The sequence below is a fragment of the Columba livia genome, chromosome 1 (assembly GCF_036013475.1).
Source record: "Columba livia isolate bColLiv1 breed racing homer chromosome 1, bColLiv1.pat.W.v2, whole genome shotgun sequence".
NCBI lineage: Eukaryota > Metazoa > Chordata > Aves > Columbiformes > Columbidae > Columba > Columba livia.
The window spans coordinates 185542861-185560554 of NC_088602.1; the positions used below are offsets into that span (position 1 = coordinate 185542861).

Consider the following 17694-nt stretch of genomic DNA (forward strand, 5'->3'; position numbering starts at 1 on the left):
AAAGCACGATTTTCTTCAGAAGATATACACTATGTAACTGAGATTCTCCAAGTGATACCTGGGACAGAAAACATTGTCAGCTGTGTTACACATCAACTACCTCAGATTAAAATGTGACTTGCATTTAAATGTTAGACTGAGAGTTTTCTTGCAGAACACTTAAACAAAGAAAAAAAAAATCCATTTGTTAAAAGGCAAGTAGTTCTGTGGCACATTCGGTACTTTTCCTTGCTCATCCGGCAGGCTGCGGTGCAACACAGAACTTCTGCTGTTAGCAGCCCTAAGAGGATGCTTCTCCACACAAAGGGAAAAACTTGTAATGGCAGCTCCAAGTCTGACTATGTTCCTAACTCTCCAGCTGAGCACCTGGACTCAGCAGGAGTGGACCACTCTGGAATTTGAGACCGTAAGGAACCCACAGTCTTCAGAGCTACAACATGCGGGGCTCTCACTGATGTTCTGAGGACCTCAAGTTCCCTCCTGCAGCCTCAGAAATCTTAAGATTTTAGTGTTTGCAGTCTCACAGATTTCTGTAATTATTGCAGGAAGAATTTTGAATGAACAGCTGACAACACACATCAGATCACAATGCCAGGCAGCCTTAACTCCTCAGATGATGTCAAGCAGCAGTTCTAGGGAAGAGAAAGTGCCTAGAGAAATGCTTGTGTTGTGTGAGGCTGTTGTCTCTGCTGCCCAGTGTTCATCGTGGCTCCATAAAACAGCCCTCCAGGCTCTCCACCAGGTGCTCAGGAATCACAAGTAACTCGTAGCCATGGGCTCATGAGCGTGTCTTTAAACATTTCAAAACCAAGTTCTAAGTTCATAGACAAGTAAGTTCTTCAGTCCTGTAAAATCCCAACAAGATTATCTGCGGGTTTAACTACAGGTGTCATGAACTTCTGAGTTTACAATAGGTTGCCATGGGTACCTGAACCAATTGCACTCAATTCTCTTTGGTAAATATCACCAGCGGTCTGAAGAGAGAAAGATCTAGGTTTCCTAGAAATAATTTGCTTTACTTATGTTGAACCGTAAATTTGCTCAATTTATTAGTTCTCAGGTTTGCCTTGTGAAGCCCTACCTGGTAAGAACTAATGTTTTCTTAATGCTTACAAAGCACTACAGCAGTTGTTTCATGATGCAGAAGTAAGCTGGTAAGAGCAGCAAATTTACTTTTAATTATAATTAACAAAACAAATGAACTCTTCCAAGCACACAATGGCAGTTATTGAATATTAAAACTATCTTGCTTAAAGCAAGAACTATTGTGAAGATCTGGTTTGCTCTTGACTCCATCTTCTCATTCTTGGAACAAGCAAATCAGAATACAGTTTTCTGACCAGTGTATCAGGAAGATGTAATTCCCTTCCTTATAAATAAAATGCACTTTCATCCTTCTGCAAACGGATCACTGACCGAGCACCACCACATCAGACTCCTGAAAATCCATGCCCCAAACTCATGCTCCAGCATCAAAATGACTTTTCTGTCATCCTTTAAATGGCAATGAAAGAAGCGGCAAATAACAGATTGCCTCAACACATTAAAAATGACATACTTCTCAGGTAAAACCAGTGAAGTTATGCATGAACTCCTACATCCTTGCCATCTTGCCCAAGTAGCCTCTATTTTTAATAACTTGACAATTTTATGCCAAATATTAAATGCTTTTTTTGAGGGGTGGGGGAACAGAGGAAGGAGAGCCCTGGCACTGTGATATGGAAGCACACAGACCAGATAATTCTCTAATGATGAAGTTAAACTTCTGGGTTATATTTTCAATTTTGATGTGTCAAATTTTCATTATGCATTTTCGAATCCAGAACAGAATGCCATTTTCTCTTATTCTAAACGAATAACCATGTGAGAAACAAACCTTCTTAGTCCTAAAAGCACTGAGAAGTAAAATTACTTCTGCTGCTAACTTGTGAGACAAACGCTCAAATAAAACTAAAAAGATTAGAAAGTTATAAGTAGCACAGAATCAGAAATAAACCTCCAAATGTTGAATAGACTTGTCCCAGTATATTGAACAGACCTGTCTCAGCATGGAACAGTTTATAAGCTTGAGGAATGTAGAGATTTCAGCTCGAAAGAGTAATTGTTTAGGCTCTGTTGTAGAATACAGATAAAGATATTTACAGAGAAAATATCTTTTTGATATTGTTTGATGGAAGAAAGCATTTCATGTTAGTGACAGGATTTCTCCCCAGTTCTCTGGATACGAAGCAGCTTGGTTCAGAGGCATCCATCAGAGGTCATCATTAATCTTTGTAGTAATAAGATCCAGGCTCTTTAAAATAGCTGGCTGTTAGCTGAAGATCTGCCATCACGCTAAAAACATTCAACTCTGGAATTACTAGAAAATAGATTAGATTTGTTCTATCAGCAGTGTGGGGAGAAACTGTTAGTAGAGCTCTAAAACTAGACTGCATCAAGAATTTGGGATAACTTATGAAATGCAAATAAACCTGGAGTGTTATATAATTTTTTTAAACTCTCAGTTGAAGACTAATTAATGTCCAAGCACAAAGTGCAACTTATTTTCCGGGAACCGTTTCCTGCTGTTGCAGAGACAAGAGGCAAAACAATTTCGTTACTATAGATATTATCTTCCTGTGCAAGAGCAGCTGATCCAGGTATTTATTTCAGCTGGTCCAAAGAAGCCCTCTTTATAATAGGGAGCCTCAAACATGTTCAAACGCTGAGAAGTTACCAGTTTGTGTGAAGTTATGTCTCTCTGGTGAAGGAACTGTAAGGCTTAGCCATTCTCTAAAGTCCACAATTCTCTCACCTTCTCCCAGCCTCCCCTGGACAAAATCAAATAACTATTACAACAAACCAGGTGATCAATATGAACACATACTCAGTCAGATTTGCAGTTTAATGCAGTCACAACCAAGACAGCAGCTCACAGAGTGATGAGGAGAAAGCCACAGAAAGCAAAATTCCTGTCAATTGGGGCTTTAGGATTCACATGAAGCCCACAATGGGATGCTGACCAATGGGCATGATCCTGGGGTTTCAGAAAAGCTGTAACATCAGAACATGCTGACATGCCTTGTAATAGTTAGGTCTGAGTGAACGCTTAGCTTAAAGATCCTTTCATGAAAGCAGCTTCCTATACACGCACCCTCTGAGAATACAGAATTACTTCTGAGCTCTGCCCAAACACTGAAAGTCTACTCAGTTACAAGACAAAACTTCATACGAAACATCCTGGTGACCACAACTCTGAAGGAATGTTAACATCTGTATGCAAACGTTAGTTCCAGCTGTTGAACACGTGCCTCCTTGGTACCAAAACAGCAGGATAAAAGCTGACACTGAGGACATACCCAGCACCAGAAGCAGGGAGCAGCCCTGAAGCAGCTATTTTAATGAGGCATCTTTGGTATCCCAGAGCAGGTACAGAGCGCTCAGAAGAATACTGCGGCCTGAAGTACTTATGCTGTTCCAAGGAGACTCCTATGACTGGATTTTATTATGACACCTTTCTGTAAGCACAGCAAGTCTTTCCTTTCCCACAGGAATTATTCCAGCGAAGCCAAAGGAAAAGCAACCACCCTATCTCACTGGAAACGAAAATCTTTTAATAATGCATCACTTAGTTCTAGCTAACAGCAAATACCAACCTTTCCAGCTGCAGTAAACTGTAAGAAACCAAATATATATATTTTTTTTTTTCGGTACGGTTTTACAAACCTGTGTGGGATAGGAGATTCCACAATGCAAGAGAGCTCTTGTTTTTCCCCACAGAAATTACAACCACACAAAGGAGGACCACATTTAAAGTAGTTGTTTAGGATTATCTACTGCTAATCCTAGCACTGATTTCCCTTCAAGGAAAACATAATTAAATACTAAAAATGGTAACAAGTAAAATTTTAAATGGAACTATTTCCTGCTCACCCCAACTCCCACATCATTGCAGCAAAGAAATACTGGGGATTTCCGCTTCATAGTCAGATCTAGGCAGAGAAGATGTAAGAATTCAACTCAGAATTCAAGGCTGATCTGTGGGATTACGTACTTTAGAAAAGGTCTGTCTATATTCACATTAAAATTCAAGAAGTTGCAGAAGATTCTGAAAACAGATCTTAAAAAGAAGTTCTTACAAGGTTAGACATTTAAAGACAAGACATTAAAAACATTTAAGAAAGATGAGAAAACTAAATTAAGTTGCAAAGTAGTAAACTGACCTCTGTTAACTCATCTTTTTGCATGCTCAGAAGTTGTCTTAAGGTTATAGCTCTTTCCTGTATAAAACAAAGGATTTTCTGCCATCAAGAAGAACTCCAGAAGACACTTTTCACTGATTTTTCTTCATTTACGTTTTACTTCAGTTTTCAGAAACAAAATCCACTAAATGCCACCATTATCGAAGCAATGAAAGATTTCTCCAGTTTAGAAACATTCTATGTTGTAACTAATGCACATAATCAAAATGAAGTAATCCAATCCAGTCCATTGCAGTTTAACATAACACTTCATATACAAACTTCTGTTTAATAAATTTGATATAATTTAAAACATTTATGTGAATTTAAATACTAATAGACATAGAACTTATTATGCTGTAGGTGCATTTTGATTTCATAAATTACTTTACAGATAGCAGATACATGACAAACTTACCTTCAATAATCCTATTATGTGTTCTAGACCAAGACCATGTAAAAACACTTCTATGTCATCTAAAGTTGAATAGGAACTGTAAATATAATTAATGAGATTTGAGATGAATACAGTGGAAATTTAAAAGAGACATCCAGGAAAAAATACTACAGAAAAGCTCTCCAGACAAACCACTGGGGAGCCACCTGAAGTTGTGCACACCTACTGATGACAGTAGTATCTCATGAGCATCAAGCATTATGGGGTACAATTTAATCTATCAAAATTTTATAAATGACTTTTCAGTTTAATGAGTTTAATTGAGCCTAAAGGGAATTATTTTCATAAATAAATGCTGTTATAAGCAGTAAAATTATTCTTATCAGATAACACTCATTTAAACTGCATTCAGCCCACAACTGTTAATCTTCCTGTTCCGTTTATACCAAAAAAAGGTTATCAAGAAAACAGGAATGTCTATAATTAAAGATGGTGGAAATTAGCCTGGGAAGAACTTTGTTGTCAGAAGACTTCTGTTCAGAAGGTAGACTGAACAAATAGTATAACCCACCGTAGGTTTAGAGTTTAACATTTGCAAACAAAGATAAAATATTAATTTTGATTTCCCAAAAGATATAAAAATAGAAGGGAGAAAAAAAATCTAAACAGCTTTCAACAGTCAGATGAACAACTGTAATTAACAGAATTAAACCAAAAAGCAAATCATATGAAATGCAAAGAGGACTATTGCACTTGCTACAGTGCACATTTCACCAAAGCCCTGAGTTGAGATAGTTTGCTCTGTCTTCTTGTAGGCCCTGAAATGAAGCTTTGCCCCCTTTTCACATGAAAGACTTAAAGAGCTCCTATTAAAATTAGGAGAAAAAGGAGGAAAAAAAAAAAAAAAAAAAAAAGAGGAAAAAAGGGAGGGGGGAAAAAAAGGGAGAAAAAAGCAGCAAGCACAGTCCCCTCCCGCAAACAAAACCAAACCCCAAAGAAACCTCTCTGAAAATTATTCTGAATACATAAGAAAATATTCCCGGTTTGCACATTGAGAATCTTGCATTTCAAGATTGCTGAAGGTACAACCAGGGCCCTTCAACCCACATTCAAACTGACTAGTTTGCAAAGGTTTTAGGAGCCCTTGGGTAACTCATGACTTTTGGTTCTGCTAACAGTGCAAGGAAAGGACTTATTTTCCCAGATCAAAGAAAGGGCTATTCAGCATCTAGACCAGGGGTGTCAAACTCCTAAATGTAGGAGCAGTTACATTTATACAGGTTTAAAATCACATTTGGCCTTTTGAAGGCAACTGCAAGGCTCATGTGGCCCCCGGTGAAAGTGAGTTTGACACCCCTGATCTAGACAATAACTTGAAAGCTCCTGAACCAGAGAAGGACCTAATCCAAGAGCTGAAGAAGGCAAATTCCTGACAGGTATGTGCATCTCCTTCTCTAGCCCAGGGCTCTGGAGCCAGGACAACTGTCTAATTAGGATGGCAGACAGGAAGGACTGAAGCTACACTCATTACCTAAGGATGACAAAAGATGACAACAGCAAGGACGACAAGTTATACTGACTGACCCTGCATGGCGGGGCACAACTGATGGACACAACTGATGTCTGCAATTGATGATGCATTAGGAGCAAATGAGAGAACAGCGACTTAAAGAGGACAACTGGCAATGCCTGTGATGAACACTGTGCAGGCAAATGGTGGGAAGGAGACATCCAGCTCAAGGAACTGTGATGGAGTAAACACAAGTATCACTGTACATCTCAACTATCACTAGATGGAAAAAAACCCAAAACTCACTATGGGGTGGGTATGTGTGTATGTGGAAACAGATAAGACATATTTGCAAGAGCAGGCATTTAACAGCCAGACATCTGATACACTCCAGGGGACTGTTTCCTGAAACAAAGAGTTCTACTAATTACCATAGATGCTCAAAGTTATGAAACATCAGAACTAGCTATCATTAACATAAAAATCCTTGAGGGATTTGTCCCAGATTTGTCCTTCTGAGACAAAGCCATATCAGAGATCTTTGAAGTTGCTGAATCAGGGGCTGATTTCAGTCATAGGACACCTGCAAGATTGAGGGTCAGGGGCACACTATGCAAAAGCTTCTACAGCTTAACTAGTGTTCATACTTAATGTTGACTCTCAGATACGCAGAAAAAAAGAAAGTGGCATAGCCCTTCTTGGTTTCGTGAAGCTGAAAACAGGCATTCACTGAACACATAAAAAATTTAACATCAAATGAAGACAACAACAAGGAGTATCCAAGAAGGGAGCATACAAATCTAACAGAGCTGAAATGAACTGAAGTGACACTGTACCCTGGCTCTACTATATTTTACACCAAGTTATAGGAAGGAAAGATCTAGGGCATGCTCTTTGTTTATAATGCAAAGGAACTTGGAAATCTTGAGAAATTAATAGTTCATTAATATACTTACTGTGGACTCTTGGAAGCACTCCAAACAATACACGATATCTATCAGTGCAACTTAATCATTGATATTAACAAATACAATCTCTTAGGAATGTTTATAAGCTAAAATTACAGTATGACTGCATTTACCCAACTCCGTGGTCAGAGGCAGCTGCCAGAAATTTGTAGATAGCCTCCTGCTTAATCGTTTCATGGCATCCCCCTTGCAAGTGATTTGCAGCCAAAGAGAGTAAACTATAAATCTGGAAGAGCCAAAATGAATTCATTATTGTTCAAAATCAAAATGCATAAAGAAAGACACAGGAGTAAGACTACAAAGAGTTCTATCATAAATGACTACTTACAGGGAACATGAAACATCTGTCACTTCTTCTCTAAAGCATGCAACTATGATGGGGAGTTAAGACTAAGCCCACAGAGTTTATCACGAGTATTTCTGAATTAACTGAATTCCAGCACAACAACGAACTGATGCAGAGCAAAACAGTACATATAATGTAGCCTAGCATCTGTCATTACAGAAGCAGGAATACACCAACATACTCAATTTTGTGGCTCATAGACAACAGTTCTACATACACAAGGGAATAAGTTGTCTAAAGAGCACAGGGTGTATGTCTATTTTAATATCTCCATTTCCAGTGCATATATGGATCCAACATTTAGCAATTTACAACTGACCATCTAAGTTAACTATATCAGTCAGACAGGGATTCTTTCAACTGATTAGACAAGTAAGCTTTCTGCCAGACATCACTATGCATCAGTGATGGATTCCAGAAACTGAATTGCCCCTGAGTTTTGAGATAGTTACTAGAAAATCCAGCAAAACAAGTAGAACCTCAGTAAACCTAAATGAATGGTGAAACCACTTTCCTGAAATTGAAGTGACTAGCTGGTTTTATATACACATATACATATATGCATGTGTGGTGGGTTGGTCCTGGCTGGCAAATAAGACCCTACCCAGTTACTCACTCACTCTACCCCAGCAGGCTGGGGGAGAATCAGAAGGGTAAAAGTGAGGAAAAAATAAAAAAAAAAAAAAAAAAATCACGGATTGAGATACATACAGTTCAATAAATGAAGGGGGAAAAAAACCCAAAACCTTAAGTGATGCAAAAGAGGCAATTGCTCACTGCCTCCCACCAGCAGACCAATGCCCAGCCAGTCTGCAAGCAACAGCTACTTTGGAAAAACTCCCTCGATGATTTCATTGCTGAGCATGATGTTTTACGGTATGGAATATCCCTTGGGTCAGCTGGGGTCAGCCGTCCTGGCTGTGCCCCCTCCCAGCCCTTTGCTCACCAGAGGTGAGGGGCAGAGTGGGAAACAGAGAAGGCCATGCCACTGCACAAGCACTGCTCAGCAACAGCTCAAGTACTGCCGTGTTGTCAGCACTGTTTTGGTCCCAAATCTGAAACACAGCACCGTAAGGGCTGTTTGGAACAAAAATAACTCCATCCCAGCCAAACCCAGTACAACATGTAAGAAAAATATCTCCCTTTCCAGATACAGTTTCTGCAGACGTAGTCTATATGACAACCTGTCATACAGACTGAAGAGCAGACCCCCAAGACTGTCAACAGCCTGAAGAGCAGACCCCCAAGCTGGAGAAAGCTCATGACCATTAAGTATCTCAATATCATCTGCAAGACTTTGAAATAACTGTGTGAAAGTTACCGCTTCACAGGTCAAGAAGCAAGACCCACCCTCTCAAGTGTGGGGAACCTGTATTCCCTCCATGTCAGACAAAGTTGTGTTATAAGATTATATGGTTGAACAAGTCATTTATCAAAGGCAAAAAGCATTTGTAGCTCCTTTCGGTAACCTGAGCTAACAGATCACTGAGCCTCAGACACTGATCTTGCCAGCCCACACTGACAGCTTTGTGCATAGTTATCATTTTTGCTCCTGCCTAGCCCTGGAGTCTGGCAGGGAAAAAAAAAGAAAGAAAGAAAAAGAAGCTCTAAAGTGAACTACAATTCACATACATTTTTGAAGAGCCACTGCAAAAAGCCACATTGTTGACAGTAGCAACTGAAAGCAAAATACACAGAAATCTGGTCTGATCGATCTAGCATGCATCATGGGGTAACCAGTGGTAAACAGATTTAGGGGTATATATGTTGACTTCAGCAGTTCTCTCCTTACACTGACAATTAGTGGCTGCTCTTCCAATGATCTGATGTCCAGTTCACATTATTTTACACCTTCTTCCCTCCCAACAATGGATTTTCAAGATGGTTGGTACCAACTTCCCTCTCATTTTAGCTTTAGCCTTTTCACTTCCAAATTCAATCAGAAACTATACACTGCAAATTAGTTTGATACCCACATTCTCTCACACACTTTGTCAGACAGGTAAAAACCAACACATAATTTTTCTGCTTCTCATATCAACATTACTAACACAAAATATCCCTTGTTCTGTGTTATAAATCTGAAGTCAAGGATTCTTAAGAAAAAAATCAACATTCTCAAAAACTTTATAGTACTTAGAACCCAGTGGAAAGTTGGGATGTAACAGAAAATAGTCTATATAGATGTAATAGCACAAGTATTCAACTAGCTGCTATAATTTAGTTATTAAAGTAACGTTTCTAGAGAAAGTTATATAATTAGTGAACAGATTTTTGAGGAAAACCACAGAATTTACATTTCCAAGAGAAAAGAAATACCTCTGAATGTTTATTGATTTTTGCTAGCTCTGCTGCTGTTTTCTCATCCTTAGTCTGCAGATTTTTGTCAGCTCCCAGCTCGAGCAACTTAAAAATGACGCTTTTATGTCCACACTGTGCTGCCCATATTAATGCCTGCAAAGAACAACTTCATTTTACCAAGTCTAGATATGGAGCAAAAAAGAACAGAGGTTCAATAAATAATGCAATATTCACATGTTCTTATATGGCAGAATCTGGAGACAAAGACATGTAAGGCAAAATAATCACAAAGCGGTGTTAAAGCAGAATATACCAATGAGTATTTCTGAGGAAGCTCTACTTTGAAACAAGTTTGTGTGTTCTTGCTTTTGAAAATTTGTATCACTAATTATAACACACAGATGTAAATCACTTACTGAATACCCATTTTCATCTTGGGCATTTATGTGTGATCCATGAGCAACAAGAAGAGCAACAACCTGAGGGTATCCTTTCCTAGCTGCGTACATCAGTGGAGTCATTTGTTTCCTGAAAGAAAAGTGGATGAGTGAAAAAAATATTTCAAGATATCAAAACCCAATGGCATTATCAAGTAGAGCACCTCAATTCTGTAAAGATTCTCTGTTCCATAGAAGAACTGAGCAGAGGATGAAACCCCATGACACCACATTCACACTTCAGCACAGGGTCAGAGTATCAGAACATACCGATTCCGCAACTCATTTACATCCAGTTAGCAATTTTTAAATATTTTAAGAGCTGGCATTCATTTCCTGATTTAAATGAAGTCAAGAAGTCAATTGTTGTCCTTCACAAGAAAGAAACCTGGAAGAAACTAAACCAGTCTCTTCCAGGAGTTTAGAATATAGACTGATAATACTTCAGAGAAAACCCAAACAATAACAACAACAAACAAACAAGCCCACAATCCTTTGCCACTTCCAAATTCAAGTAGAGCATTAAAAGAAGAACCTTAACATGTCCCAGCTATCAAATACGGTGGCTTGGTGAATAAACCATTTCTGTTTTGGTTCTGAACTACACAAAACCATTTTTTTAGAGGCCACCCCTCCTGTTGCTACCACAGACCCAGCAGCAAGCCCATCATTTCGCACATGGACCAGCTTAATGAGAAGGGAATGGGCATAACTGCAGATTGTAGTTTTTGTCTTACTAAAAGCAGAGAATACCAGCATATCACCCATTTTTCCCCCTAGAAAAAAAAAAATTGTCAGGGACTTTCATTTTTTATTTCAAAAACTATTTTTAAAAGACACAGCTTAAGTGACATATTCTATATGCAGTTTAATTTAAATACCAAGTTATGAAAAGAAATATGCAGTTTTGTGGCGGGCAAGTTGTAAATCACAACCGAGTATTTAAGAGGGCTAATATTAAGAACAACAATTACGTACATGCTTGCAAAACCCTCTCTGGTAAAAACAATGTAAGTAAAAGAATGACAGGTCACACAAGCCTTGCCGGATGCACAGGTGCAATGCCACAGCACAGGGTGCACACAGATTTACAGTATCCAACCCCCCCGCCCAGTATGCCTGAGAGCAATCTTCAGAGAATTACATACAAATACTATACTTAAAATCTTAACTTTTAAAATACTAAAACTAAATACATATCAAAATATTTCCGCCCTTTATCCCGTTATTGCTTTCTGTTCCTAGAAGTGTATGTGTTGATGTTTTCTCCCCTATGTGTAAGACTATTTCTTACAGTTGCTGAAGAGGCAAATGCTTATAAACACCACCTTTCCCATTATGTTTCCTCTATTTTAATATGCCAAAACCATGATGACAACAGTCTATTGATATTATGCTTCTATTGAGATGCTTATAAGATGAAGTCATTGTGAATTGCTCTGAAGGTTTTGAAATAATAAAAAAAACACTGCTCAAAAGTTTCTGTCAGAAAAGCATGTTTCCAGATGCCAACACTTATTCTTCAGTGAAACAGGACTGCAGAATTAAAAAAAAATGCAGTATTGGAAGACAAAGATGTGGAGTTTCTGGTTGCTATGAAGAAACCAGACTAAAGCTAAAATATTTTACTAGGAATGTTCAATTATAATTTACTCTATCTTAAAATGAAAGATTTTTTTCCTGAAAAACTATCATGTATTGCTTTTTATCTACAGCTCTGTGTCAAAAATCTGCTGTCAAAAGATTATTTTATCTCCTCAGGATGTGAGGGGAGGATCATTCTTTGCAGTATTGTGTTTCTTAGTAAGTTCAATACCGACCACTAGAGGGACCTCGAAAAGCATATGAAATCAGGGCAACAACTCACTGGCATTAAAGCCCCTGAAAAAGTTTCTCCATTTTTAAGTAAAGCCCAATAAACATGATGTTAAAATTAAGAAGGTCCACTAACATGAATATGCAATTAGTACTTCAAGTATTCCATTTTAATGGTCGAGTTTAATTTCAAAGGCTACAAGCTGTTTCAGGATAGAAACATATATAGTGCTGCATAAATTTGAAATTGTGTTTACGAACCACTATATATGAGGAGGTACTGTTTAATGTCTTGGACACAAGCTGCACAGGCACCACCTCAGAATGCAAGGTCCATTTACATGTATGTCCACAAGAGGGAGGTCAGAGCATTAGGGAAAACAAATCTCATTTTTCTAACCCTGCAAAGAACCCCCATAAATACAACAAGCTATAAGGTGCCAATTCCACAGTTTCTTGCTAAAGTTGGAAAGAAATTAAATGTATTGGCACATCTTACTGGGATCTAAAAATGTACATAGAAGGCGCAGCAATAACCATCCAGATAAAAGATCTGAAGAACTGTTTCGACATCGAGGAACTGTGAAGACATTTGCACTTCAGCAATCTGGCTTGCAGGTGTCGTTCTTGTCCAAACACCTGCAAAGTTCTTTTGTACAGCACAACCTGCCACACGACCTGTGCCTATATTGAACACAATACGTCCAGTGATAATAAATAAACAAAAATCTTAAAAGGCATATAAGCAAGTCATTGATTAAGCATGTCTGTTTCAACTATGTTTGCTTCCAGCTATGCAGCACCTAAATAAAAAGCAAGGAATTCTTCCCTGGTTTAATGCAAATGGAAGGGGCTTTTTTGTTTTGTTTTTATTTTTAGGTCTCTCTGCTTTTATGTTAAAGTTGGAGAAAAAGACAAAACCAAAAGGTCTTTCAGTTTTCAGGGCCATCCAAAATTTCGAGGCACCTACACAAAGACACAACCAGAGGTTCTTACAGGCTCACTTCACCTTCATTCTGTAAAAAAAAAATGGGGCAAAACATACTCACAAGAGCAAGCTGAACAGAACAGCCCTATAAGCTACCACTTGGAGCCTCCTAGCCTGGGTAACACTGTGCCGTGATAAAACCAGGTGATGCAGTGGTAGCTGCCTATCTCACCGAACACTGTCCTGAGTACTGTCTGTTACTACTCACCCGAACCTGTGGTGCAGAACTCGCCACATCTAACAAACACACGTTGTTATGTTTGGGAGCACGCTCAAGCAAAACAAAGTTCATCTTCCTGGAAAATTTCAGAAGGGGGAGAAGAGGAAGAGAAGATGCCTCCCATCCAAACACAGGTTTCCTGCTGTCGAGGGATTATATATATATACACATATATATATATACACACTTATACATACATACATACATACGTACATATATATATATATATATATAATTCAGTATTTCAGGCTGGTGATTTTGAGAAGTATAAGGTGTACGTAAAGTCTCATAACTGGATATATATTTATTAACTAGACCAGTGTATCACTAACATTAGAAAAAAATACAGCAGGTAGAAAACAATTTAACCTTATGAGTTTAGTCACAACCTTTTCTTATTGAGATCCCAAAGGGAATGATGCTACAAGACACTAATATTTTAGTCTATCGATCCGCAGACCGAACACAGCTTCAGATAACCAGGAGGCATCTTCAGAAGCTTTTGGAGCCAGATTCACCACATCAGTGCTGCATATTAAGCTTGGAACTGAGAAATGAAGCAGTTAACAGTGTGTTCACAGCAACAGGATAGCTACTTGCCCGTTTTCTGGTTTATTGAAGCTTTAAGCTATGAGGTGGGAAATCTTTTACAATAAATAGTATTGAAAGAACACACTTCAGAGCACTGTGAGCTGCAAGATTCTTTTTCCAGGCACTGTCTGATTGAGCAAAGTACGAGTCCTCTACATTGCTGAAGCAGAACATGTTAGGGGAATGGAACATACAACTCTAGTAAGAAGGCTGGGCTGGAAAAGGTGACAGCTTAGTTTCAGGAGCCCTAGTTTTAAGCTTCATTTCAGATTGCCAGTTCTTGCACCTTTGTGCTTCTGAACTCTGTATACATATTTGTTTTAAAATTAAAAAGGGCATCCGTGTAAGTTCTATAGCACACAGAGGTGGGAAGGTAGACAGCTACAAAGTTATCTTCACATGACTGGAAAAATGCAAAGGATGTGATTATAAAAGGAATTAGTGTAAAAGTTACTAACAGGGATGGCAGAACTCTATGCTATGACATTCCCAATTATCCTGCCCTGTCTTCCCACATACTCACTCCATCAAATTTTTACAGGCAAGCTGGTTCAGCTGAAGACATGGATGCTCTGACATAACGCAGAAAAAGAAATGAGTTATCCACAGAATCAGAAACTTCTCAGACCTTTTTCATCTTTACTTTCAAAGTGAGGGTAAAGTCTCCAGTCAAGAAATTTAGCACATACTCCATCTTTCTAATGAAAGAGCAATTCTCTGTCATGTAAAAAAAACCAATCCAATTCTATGCAAATAACCCATGAACAAGGTAAGCTAGTGGCAATGACAGGAAGTTTAATATATGATGCAATGCTGCTAATATAATGCTAATGGATTTCAGTGCAGGTTTTGTTTCTGTTTTACACAAAGCCTGTTCAGGTGACATTCCAATACACTACTGTACATAGTCAGAATGCCTGTGTCAAAAATAGCACCTGATGTTGCTGCTGCCCGTGAGTACTTCACACTTGTGCCTAGAAAGAGTGATCAACACCTGAAAGCCTGTTGGTACCACTGTACAGTGAATAGTAGCTGTGAAAAAGTACAATCATCTATTTCAGTGTCTAAACTCCTTCCCCCTACCAGAAGATCAAATGAATGAGCCTCAACACTCACATTTAAAAGCCACTCTTCCAAACTCACCAAACTCACACATTCACCATGCTTTTGACTTCCCCCTAACTTGGATAAGAGGAGGGAAGAGATATATGGATATATCCCAGATGAAAATGGTACTTCGGTAAATGTAATTTCACATCTGATTTTGTGCATTTAGTCCTGCTGTCTTGATGTTTTTCAACGTAAGTCTTTCTGTCCTGAGTTCACAGTGCTAGAATAAAAATCTCTCTGAAAAGCCTGAAGTTTAATATGGCATAACATCACTAGGTGTTTTTTGCTCTGAAGTGGATCAAAAATCTCGACTCAACCAGTATTAAATTCATCGATTTTCCTGCCCCGGCCATAAAATGCATTGTAATGCATTCACTTTCTGTGGGCTATTTGCCTTTTTACCTGTTTACCTGATAGGTACTCTTTGTCATTTGGCATGGTTAACTATCACACAATGATAATGCCAAGGTCTTTGAAATTATTATCTGGCAGTGCTGACTTACTATCTTATCGGTGGCAATGCATATCTTGCTAAAATTGACGCATTACACAATTGATTTATTCTGACTACGTAACCTGAAGATAGAGCTACCTCATGAATTGGGCAATACTGTGATAAAAATTCCCCCCTCCATTATCATCTTCTCAAGAGGGCAAAATAGACTAAACTTTCATGATGAAACCATTTTTGATACTCTTCAAAATTTTGAGACTCTCCAAATGTCATCCTAAGTTAACGTACATACGCAACTTAATACCAGACCGGAACAGTGACTTTATTTTCTTGCATATGCGTTCATGTACATGACAGTGTGCTTCATTCTCAACTTTTCATCTGTATAATGACAAAAGACAGACAAAGGTCTAGTTCTTGTAATACTCACCCTAAGAAAAAAAATATTGAAGGCTTTCTAAAGACTTTTTTTTAAACATACACAAAATTCATAACCATTTTAGAGTGGAAACACTGAAGGCTCAGTCACTGACAGGGACTAAATTGTGCTAGAAATTTTAAGTGGTAAAAAAAGCCACACAAACAAAATCAAACCTGCACATATTCCATACAGAACAAGAGACAAAGAGCTTATGTTAAAATAAAGGAGGTTTTAGTTATTCACCTGCCTGTACCACCTTCTAACAAAGAGTTATTGGCATGAAACAGCAACTAAACACATTCTCCTTACTGGCAAAGCCATTACGTTTCTTTTACTCTGCCTAAACAAGAACTTGCAGGTTGTCATCACTAAAATCCATATTTACTGAACAACCCATAAGACATGTAATCCTAGCAGTGGTAGTTTTTGGTTCATTATGCCTTTTCCTTCTGTCTATAATGAAATCACAGCTTAACATTAATAAAACCTTTAAGAAAGCACTGCAAGTTAAAAGAGGTTTTTAAAAAAAGACTGCTTAAGTATTTCCAGGCCTTATAAAAGGATGAAGTATGTAATGTACATTTTCAAGCAAAAGAGAAGTGAACGATGCAAGATAAGCAGAACAAATTTTCTCAAGGTAGCATTCACTTAAATGAAACAGTCAGGCCATAGTAGCTCTACAAAGACTATCCAGAGCAGGTCTTAAAATGCCTTCTTGTTTCACCCAGCCATTGCCTTACTTCTTGTTCATCTTTCAAAACACTTCAGTAAGCTTTGACACACTACATTTGCGTTAACAAAACTGTTTTTACAGCCATCAGTATTCAGTTCCCAATTTTGTTTTAGCAAAAATATCAGAAGTTACTCTACTGAATACTCTATCCTCAGTACCCTATCCTATTGCAAAGAAACCAACCTACAGACTCCTAAACCCATCTTCTTTCTTAGACTGCATTTCAAAAATCAGTTTATTTTTCCTTAGTCCTTCCTTGCTCCATGCACACTTTGTACTAAGTAAATAAATTAAAACTTCAACTAAAACAAATAAATAAGTAATTTGCAAGTTTCTATGTATCACCTCCAGATGACGTGAAATAAAAAAGCTCACTGGCTGTTCTGACAGCCCAACAGAGAAAGGTAAATACCAAACTTGACCTTATATCAAAGTTAAGAATTCTACTTTGCATTCACACACATGCCAATTGTTGGCAGACAAAAGGGAAGTGCTGAGACAGCCATATAATGTGAAGCTTACTTCTTAACACCTGTGGTAAACTGAACACACAAGAAGTACTCTTACAATAATCTCAACTCACTGACAGGTCTGATGCCCCCCCACGAAACATCCTGCTTGCTCTAATGAAACTGGTGAAGTGGGACTGCCATGCCACACAGAGGGTCTGTTTTGATCCCTTATATCCACAGAACCTGGTCTGATGTGCTTCACCCCCATTTCAGAACACAGTGGAAGAAGCCCACGAGAAGTAGCAGCTGCTGCCCGAGCAGTTCTAGTGATGGAGTGGCATGCACTGATGTCAAATACTGGAAAGCAAAAAAGGCAGCATGAAGACTTTTGAAAAATCCAGACCTTGTCATCTAACTTATACTTTTGTGTGCAACGAATATGACATTTCTGATTCTCATTTATCTTTTAATTTGAGAAAGATTACTATGGCAAAAGTGAAAAAAAACCCACAACTGGACACTGTATGTGATGGATGCAAGCATAACTCATGTATAGCAAAAGATAGCAAAAAATATTTGTATACAAAGAACAACTATGCATAACATAGTCTAAGTGTATAAATAAAGTTTTGCCCTTAAAATTCCCATCTCTTGTGTCAGAATGAAAACATTTTTTTCTCCCCAAAGTTTAGCCAAAGACCTTTCTAAACATAAAATCTACAGCTTTGCAC

General features: G+C 38.2%; 1 protein-coding gene across 2 annotated transcripts in view; it reads right to left on the minus strand.

Moving 5' to 3' along the window:
- ASZ1 (ankyrin repeat, SAM and basic leucine zipper domain containing 1) overlaps positions 1-17694 on the minus strand; it is a 38850-nt gene that overhangs the window by 8807 nt on the left and 12349 nt on the right. For both annotated transcript variants that reach the window (XM_005500870.3, XM_021285423.2), the window contains 5 exons: positions 10159-10270; positions 9761-9895; positions 7209-7321; positions 4639-4714; positions 4203-4259 (listed from right to left, as the gene is read on the minus strand). In XM_005500870.3, the coding sequence (XP_005500927.2) occupies positions 4203-4259; positions 4639-4714; positions 7209-7321; positions 9761-9895; positions 10159-10270 (493 nt within the window). The remainder of the gene's footprint in view (positions 1-4202; positions 4260-4638; positions 4715-7208; positions 7322-9760; positions 9896-10158; positions 10271-17694) is intronic.